Here is a 9327-nt window from a genome sequence, read left to right on the forward strand (position 1 = left end):
GAGGCCAAAATACTGCCGGTTCACACAGAGGAGGTTTGTCCTAGATAAACACATTACTGTGGAGATCTTTAATTCTGAGACACAAAACATTATTCAGTGTTACTAAAATGGTTTCTGATTGGGATCGTGGCAGTCGAGGTGGCTGTATGTGCAAACCTGTGGGCTGGGGTTAAATAAATATTCAGGTAAATCGAAATGTAAAGAGACTGCAATACTTTTGCTAATGACAAAGGGGTGCAAGGATTCATTTTTTACATTGAAGCATTTATGAGAAATTATGCAGATTCAACTGCATCAATCTGCTAGAGGAAAAAAAAGAATTAATCGTTGTGACTTCAGCAATCATACATATGAAATAAATCAACACAAAGTCACAAACAGCATGTGCCTGTGACAACATCAGCCTAATTAATGCAACTGAGCAATCAGCTGGCATATCTGGTATTTATTAGCTGTCATTTCCTTGTTGCCTTTGCCTGCTCCTGATGATGGTTTTGAAGTAAAAAGAAAAACTGCCATTATATCTTTTACAAAATTTATTTCCATGGACGTATGCCCTTGCATCGTAGTCAAAACTGTGGGATCCAGTGAAATAATACAGCCTATCTGAAGAGGTAGTCTGTCTAAAACCTGCTTTCATGCCCACATGCTCATCCATGGCTCCCCTCAGCCACTTTCATTCGCTTTCACTCACCAACCTGCCTACTCCCACACACACTACCTCCCCTGACAAGTATTAAGAAGTTGATATCTGTACTGTCACTACCACTGCTAATGTTACTATTACCGCATTATTAGTCCTGTTGAGACTGAAGTGAGATGGTTTGAATCAACTTCATAAAAGTATTTAGTAATTGGTAGAAAATTAATTTGTTCACTTTTTTTATTTAGATCAAACTACATGAAGATACATATAAAAGGTGTGTTTCAGCACAACACAGTTTTAAGGGGAAAACTGTTGGAGCCTTGTGGACTGTTAACCAATTTGTGGCTAAATGAGACATGTTTTCTCTTGCAGTATAATATGAGTCTTTTTAATTTCGCTTGTTTTACTGTGCATATTTGTTTAACAGATTCAAAATTTTAGCTCAGAGTTTTTAAATCAGACTGTAATTTACAAAGTGAAATCATGTAAAACAAAACAAAAAAACCCACACACAAATCACTCCTGACTCAATAATAATCCGAGTTGTTAATTGAATTGAGTCTCTGTTAAGCCAGTGATTCACAGCCCTTGACAAAGCATTTGCTCTCCATTTTGCTGAACAGCATTAAGCAACAACCTGGGCCCATGACAGATGGTTTTCCATCTCTGAATTCTGAGGAAAATCTGCTTTCTCAATTAACTAAAGTTGACCCATGTTGTAGCTAATGTGCATGTATGTGCATGAGGGTGTACATAAGTACACTCTTAATGTCCCCCCACAAAGTCCCATTTCTTCACTGCCTGTCTATGCTCTGCCCTCTGAGTGGGAGCTGAGGAAAGAAAGCAGATTTACTACTCTACCGGCCTCTAATATAACCCAGCAATCCAGTTGCTCCCAGTTCAGTAGGTGAGCCTCTCCTCCCCCCACACTCACCATACTGGGTCCGCAATGTGTAGCTACATGTGTTGTAGACACTGTATTGATTGATTTGTGACTGTGCTGCGACCAGATCCAAAGAGGGATCTAATGACACACGACTCTAGTCTCTGCTCCAAATGGCTTTTGTTAGCCTCTGTAGCTCTCAAAAGCACCATGTGTTGGTGTCTGCCAGACATGAAATGAGAAATGCTGAGGATTTGTTTATATGGAGGCTGATTTTTACCAAATGCAATCGTGCAACATTATGATCTCTGGCTCATGGATGCCACTGTGGGTAGAGGCAATCAAGAGTGGAATTTTTTTCTGTTTAGTTCTTTGCAAAATGGTATTTTGGTGGTTGAAGATGTGGTGCATGTAAGGCACCTTATGAAGAGCCATAACAGTATGAAGCCACAGAAAAACGCCTGCCATCAACATATAGACTACAAAACTACTGACTCAAATGTATCAACACTGTGAGTTCAAAGGCCTGCAAATCCCCCAACTGTACTCATAGGTTTAGCAACAATCTATAAATGCCAAGGTAGGTAAACAGTTTTTCTCCCCAATTGCTTTATCAAGACCCAACATCCATTTGTTCACATGAATTAGCAAGGGCAGCAGCTAATGCATGGAGTCAGATTACAACCTCTGAGCAGAGCCGCCTTTATCCCCCTATATGGAGCTTAATCTGTCCAAATCCACCGCTTTGCTGTGCCCTAAATCCACAACAGAGCCTAATTCCTCTTTAATCTAATGAGCGGTAAAGGTGCACATACTCAGGTTCAGAATACCACAGACTGTGTATCTGAGCATCACAACACAGATAGCTCAGGTTTTCCTTATTATGTCATGATGAAATACATTGTTATCAAAAACCACCATAACAAGTCACAAGTCACAGAAGACTAGCCAAGCAGCTGCAGGACAGGCTTTGATCGCTTGTTTGGTTATCTTCTTGTCACTCATCATTTGTGCTGTACATGACATTTCGAGGTTGACCTGTGTGAGTGGATGACTCCGCCCCCCACCCCCCACCCCGAGACTCATCTTCACCTGTAGTGTAACTGCATATTTAAAACAAGGACCCCATTTATTTCAACCCTAATAATGATAAACGAAAGTGGCTGTACTCAGCGCCTCACTTTTCCATCTGCAGAGTAAGTAAGAAATGCTGAGTATCTGCAAGGAATGGATCAAATTCTCACTCAACTCTTCCAGAGATCAATTCTATCCATTAGAAGAAAAACACCCTCATTGACTGAATAAATAGCTTTGTTCAGTATTTTCATATCCTCAGAAAAATGTTAACATTTTGAGGCAGCTGGCCAATGTACATCACAGCCACCCAAGAAAACTGTAAACCTAAATGCATAAAGACAGTTTGACGTCATCTAGTTTGCCACTATCTATCCCACAGAGCGGCAAACCTACATCACTATTCACTCTTTATTAGAATTGACTGTCTAGCAGAAGAAGAAATTACAGTATGTGCCAAAAACAAACTCAGGATGAAGTTATTGACAATTTGATTTCCGCAGTTTTACTAACACCAAGGGACTTCTGACTTCAGAAAAATATGGCAGACTTTTTCTACTGAAATTTAGTTTAGTTTTTTAAATCACAAATTACAGACCCTGCAGACTGCCGAAGGAACTAAAATCTCAAAAGGCCTCAGCAGTTACTTTGAGTCACTTGACTTTCCCATTGCAATCTTATTCTCAGGCAAATGAAGCTAATGACAAAGTTTATAAATGCCATAGAGGAAAATAAAAATTACTCTGAATGACATCATCTTGACGAAAAAGGGTAATTTTATATCTGTGTATTACACGATGTTTACACCTGATAAGACAAAAAAACCACGATGGCACACATGTCGGCTTGTGAACATGAAGCTGAACCATATGCAGGTGATCACACGTAAGGCGAAGATCAAGTATGTGGCATTACTTAATGTTCTGTTCTATAAATGACTCGGCTATCCAGCTGGGATCAGTGGCTGGCATTGCGCCGCTGTCACCACCACCATGTCTCCAACCCACGCATGTCTGAGCATTGGGGCCTCTCCTAAAAAGTCAAATGTCAGATGTTATCCATCCCTACTCAAAGAGAAGGACCCAGCACACCATCGGGGGTTAGGAGGCCCTGCTTCTCACATGGTGATGGAAAAACACCATTACTGAGCTCGTTTTGCTTTGGAGAGCAGTGGTTGTCATGAGTGCACCATAACAACCATATTACTAACAATTTATTTTATATTTAACTGAGCGTAGCACTAGTATTAACTATCATACAACATAACTGTAGAAGAAGATTTTGTTTCCAGTCAATATACTGTTTAGTGGCTATATTTATATATTCAAAACTCTGCAGTATACAAACCAATAAATGTGACAAAATCATGGCTAATCTGAGCTACAAAATCATTAGCTCATGAGTCGATTAGTCTGTCAACAGAAAATGAATTAGCAACTCGCTGGTTGAGTAAAAAAAATAAAAAATAAATAAATTCTACAGATTTTAGGTTCTGTAAAGTAAATATTTTCTGGTTTCCTTCATGGGCTGTGGGAAATTTTTATATCAATTAGATCAATGAGATCAATCGACAGTTTAATGGAAATAATGAAAATAGCCATGAGCTACAGCAAAATGGCTAATAATTGTAGCAAAAACCCATGACCTCAAACTCTAACAAAATAATCAGGATTATCATGAGTCACAACATAATCCTTATTTAACTGCTACTTAACCAGGTAAGCCTTTAAAAACTTAATGTAAAACATCTGCAATGGTCAATAACATCAACATCAAACAACTATCAATTGACCAACATACAGGTGATGGAGGTCATTACATTTAATGGTTATTGATCAGAAACTCATACGTTTCAGTTCATTTATGACATGACGAAAATTATGCAACTTTTCGTGCCTCAGCAGATTAAACTCTTATGAGTGATTAATATGGGGCAGTGGCTTGCAGGAGCATTATGATAATGCATTTTGAAAACAGGTGGATGCAAAGTGCTTATGATAAGTTGGCCTGACACCTTGTAGCAGGGCAAACTAGGCAGCTGAAAACAAATTACTTCACACATATAGCCAGCAGTTATTTTGGAGATGTGCTTTGTACACAGCCAGCGTCTGTGTTGCCATAATACTGATGCATTACCAAAACACAGACTTCTCCAAACTTGATTAATGAATAATAAGTTAAATAACTTTGTTGATCTCAGCATCAGGTTTAGAAGCGAGCCCCAGAAACTGGCCTCTCAGATTCCCTGGCAGCCTGACTAAAGACTAATCAATACATTTTAACCTGATTAAGACCATAGCAGGCCTTCACCGAGCAGAGCAGGGAGGGACTGAAAGTACAGTATTGAGATGTGCAATGCGGTGGCATCTCCTCAGCGTAAAACAGCCATGTGCCAAACGGAAAAGTAGCTTCAGATCCATATAACATGACCGACCAAGTCTCTCCATGATATTGTGAGATCTCTTCAAAACCCATACTTGTCATATCTATTTTTCATTACCCTTCAAGTTAGTGGAGAGTGTAGGGGGATGATCTCTTGAAATATTCATTACAAAAGCACCCAAGACATGCTGTGACTCTCTTTCAACACTCAACCCCATTTTCTGAGCAAAATGTAGCCATATAGCCACAACACAACTGGTTAGCTCTGTACTTGTGGTGGAAAATAAATTGTGAGAAATCATTTTTATTAAACATTTTTCCATTTCAAATGGCAGTAGCTGAGCCTAAGAAAGCAATGAAGTGGAACTATATTTGCGATACAGCTTAGCGAGGCAGAGATCAGGCTTGCCTTTAATACAGTGTATAGTCAATGATTCCAGTCATGGTCTTTTGAACACTGCAGCGTTGCCTTTCCTGCTTCCTAAACAAAATCCTAATGTTTAATGGTCACCGATGATCTAATCATTTCAACCGGTTGAACCCTAGCAACTAAGCCTGAATAAAATTACTCAACAATTCCCTCCTGTGCTTGTGCACACTGTGATCACTGCACATGCCTGTTGTGATGTAGTGGAGCTGGAGAGGATAATGGTTGCAACTAGTGCTGGATCAAAATCAGCCAGCACAAATAAAACACATTCTGTCATTTTACTTCTTATCCTACTTTGCATTTGTCTTCCAACAGCAGAGATTTCACTAAAGTACTCATATTCAAAAACAGAAATAGGCTTAATACCGCAACCTAAGTGCAGAACTGCCTTTGTAAGTCAACATAAGATGTCAACTGGGCAGGCTACATTGCCCCTATTCCGTGTTCATGGGTAGGTCGACTCGATTATGATCTTTATTGCATTCTTATGGTAGACTGCAAAGGTGGAATGTCAGACCTGTAAACACAGAAAACACTGAGAACCAGCCCATATGCCATGAACACTAAAAGCACACGATGAACACCCCCAAATATGAGATTACAAAACATAGGCGACATCAAGTAGTATTATGCAATGCTGAAAAAAATAGAAGCCTTAGGAAAACCATGCTTGGTGATGCATGCAAAATGAGGGAAATTCGCCCTTGGGTTGAATGCAACGGTTGTGCAATATCTGCATGCATACTGTAAAAGCTGTGCACTGTATATATGAATCGAAATGACCATGCATCTGTCACACTGCTGGGTGTATTCGTAGCTAAGGAAGAGAGTGTATACAGACAAGCGGCTATATCATGCCTCGCAGGCGGAATGTGACACATTTCTAGCTAAATTCTTGCTCTGGTTCACAAACTGGAGTTACCCTCACTTCCTAGTTTACTGCTGCTGTCATAGCTCGGCTAACACCCTTCTTCCTCCATAGCCAGCAAACAATTTTCGACTACATTTGCTGCTGCTGCTGCTGCTGCTGCTGCTGCTGCTGCTGCTGCTGCTGCTGCTGCTGTTGCTGCTGTTGCTGCTGTTGCTGCTGCTGCTGCTGCTGCTGTGGCTTGCTGCTACGACCGTGAATTCTTCAAGTCTGCTTCTGCTGGTGAGAGCTGTGGTAGCGTCTCATTTTAGTGTGCCATGAAAAATTACACTTACATTTCACCACCCTGTCCGTCGTAGATAACTTCGGTTCATCATTCGGCTTGTTTTCGGACATTTCCAGTGTGATATAATATTGAGATATAGCAGAAATGAGACTGAAAACGCTCCCTGCGTTGCTCTTGCCGAACAACTCTTGAGTCTATCCGAGAAAATAGACCGCAGTGATCTCACTCGGTCCTATCAGCGGCCAAAAATACTTGCAACAGGGTTACAATTTCACTGCTGGTGCTGTATGAGCTGCTCTGTCTGATTTACTGTTACTCTGTATCAAGTTGTGTGAGCGCAGTGTGCAGTCAAACATGCTAACCCTAAGAACCCGCCCCCCAGATCACACCTATTGGTTGAGAGCGGCAGGCTGCCACTTTGACTGTACGATCCCCTTTATCAAAGGAGTGTTCTTGTGTCAGTTAGGACTGGTGTGAATAATTGTATGAATTACTTATAATAAACTAATAATACATCTGTAGCTGGGTATGCACACCAAAAAAAAAATTAACAGATATTAAAAAAAAACACAAAGAATATATGATATATATATATAGTATATATATTGTTATACTATATATATATATATTGAATCTAGCACAAAAATGATCGCTGCACACAATTAGCTTTGACTGAAAATACATTTGGACCAAGGAATAACACTCCACACTGAGAGTGTATAGCCTATTATCTGCCAAAAAATGTATTATAACAATAATATAAAGATTTGAAAAAAAAATTAATTAAACAAAAGATAAATATGTTAATGGAAAGTCTTAATCTAATTTCTTTATTTATATGGACAGTGCACCCTAATCAGCATTTCTGTAAATGTGCCAGTATTAGCTAGCTGGCTAATTTTCAACTGCATTCCTTTGGCAAGATGTTCTAAAACCAATTAAAGTGAACAGTCTTCCTTACTATGAGATAAACGATTAAAATGATTAGATAGTAAGACAACAATTATGAGATAAATTGTCAATATTTTCGATAGAAGGCTACGAAGTAAATTTTGAGTTGGAAAATCTAAATTATAAGAGTAAATCAAAATTACTAGAAAAAAGTAAGAATTATTAATATATCAAAAGTATGATCAAAATTGGAAAAGTCCAAATTATGAGATATCAAGTGATAATTATGAGATAAAAAGTAAAAAATTATGAGATCAATCTAAATTACAACATAAGATGTCATAAATCTGACTAATCGTGAGTATTGTTATTTTATCATAACTAACCTCTTTCTTTATTTGACCTGCAGAAATTAATTTCCATATGCCAGGGCCAAACTAATGTGATCTGCATTATTTTTAATTCCCCTCACTTTATAGTGAACAGCAGTAACAGTGAAAATATATATCTCCAATTCTAACTAAAGGCCACATTTCCATGAAATCTGTTTTGGGTGTTCGTAGTTCCCTCAGGATGAATCCTGATAGTTTTAGTGACCTCTTGACCTGACCTCATTTTGCATTTTCCAAGAGCTCTCCTCTAGCGCCACCCTCAGGCCAGCATTGCACACATGATCTTACACAATTTAACAGGCATATCTCCATATAATTTGCAGAGAATATTCATGCTCCCATGGAGATAAACCAGTTCACTTCCAATGGTCAATGTCCTTTCCTCCAGCACCACCCTCAGGGCAAGATTTGTAGTTTCAGTCTTTTTTGTTTACACCGGAGATCCCATTATCAATGTTTCATTTGAGGTCATGGTTAACCTGCCACTTTATTTGTTTCCATGTCACTAGTTATGGAAAAGTAGCTGGTTTTGATCACTTTACTGTCTGCTATAGAGGACTTGGTTTGTTCCTTGGAACTCACAGTGGATCCAGGAGAGGATTTCATGTCCTGTCTTTGTGGTTAGATCAGAGTAGTCATACAGTAAATGTGAGTGTGTGAAAGTGTGTGGATCTGCATGCATGGGAACAGCCTGATCTGTCGCTGGTGAGTCACCAGGTACACGGCACCGACAATTTGCATGAAGGAGACCACAGCTGTCACCCACTCATTTTCTCCACAGTTGTGTATTTCGGTTACCCCACTGCTGCTGAAAGGAAATTAATGAATAAATGGTGGCAAACTGCTATTGGTGAGACATTAGTGTGGTATGAGTCAGTTGTTTGGCAGGTGGAGGCAGTTAATGAAGCCCTGAGTTTTATATTTCTGTCAATGTGTGTGTGTGTGTGTGTGTGTGTGTGTCTGATCATCTCATAGCTTTCTCATCTCTGCCTATAGTGGAGACATTCACACCACATCATTAGTTTCTTGCTCCAGCCACAGGTTCCAGTCCTCTGCTTTGCACTGGCTGCTCTGTAGACTTAATTAAACTCTGGACAAATCTGTGACTCAAATTTTTCACTTTCCATTCACCTCTTGTCTGCTTGACAGTGACCTTTGTGTTGCTGTTGCTGTTTGGTTTTGTTTGTTTGCTTGCTTACACATAGATCAAGTGTCTTATTTATGGGACATTATAAGCATGGCTATGAGAGTAATACTTCCTATACTGCAGCTTTGGTAGATTTTATTCCATAAAAATATATATAATATGAGAAAATATGGAAACACTCAAAAACATCTCTCAAAGTGAATTTTTCATACTGGAAAACCTTATAATTATCCACACAGTGACTTTGTTCATCTTACTGTGCCACCCTCTTTGCTGAGTAAACATTATCTAGACATCAGCTTTTTATAACTTCATGTTTTATGACGAC

The 9327-nt window shown here is 39.2% G+C and overlaps 1 protein-coding gene across 4 annotated transcripts in view; it reads right to left on the reverse strand.

Moving 5' to 3' along the window:
• Positions 1-6892, reverse strand: part of LOC130164170 (protein phosphatase 3 catalytic subunit alpha) — a 62737-nt gene extending 55845 nt beyond the window's left edge. For 2 of the 4 annotated variants that reach the window (XM_056368701.1, XM_056368699.1), the window contains exon 1: positions 6619-6892. In XM_056368701.1, coding sequence (XP_056224676.1) covers positions 6619-6679 — 61 coding nt within the window. In that variant the 5' untranslated portion in view covers positions 6680-6892. The remainder of the gene's footprint in view (positions 1-6618) is intronic. The other 2 variants (XM_056368702.1, XM_056368700.1) reach the window with 1 other exon arrangement.
• Between the last annotated feature and the right edge of the window lie 2435 nt (positions 6893-9327).

The sequence above is a fragment of the Seriola aureovittata genome, chromosome 23 (genome assembly GCF_021018895.1).
Source record: "Seriola aureovittata isolate HTS-2021-v1 ecotype China chromosome 23, ASM2101889v1, whole genome shotgun sequence".
In the NCBI taxonomy this organism is placed as follows: Eukaryota; Metazoa; Chordata; class Actinopteri; order Carangiformes; family Carangidae; genus Seriola; species Seriola aureovittata.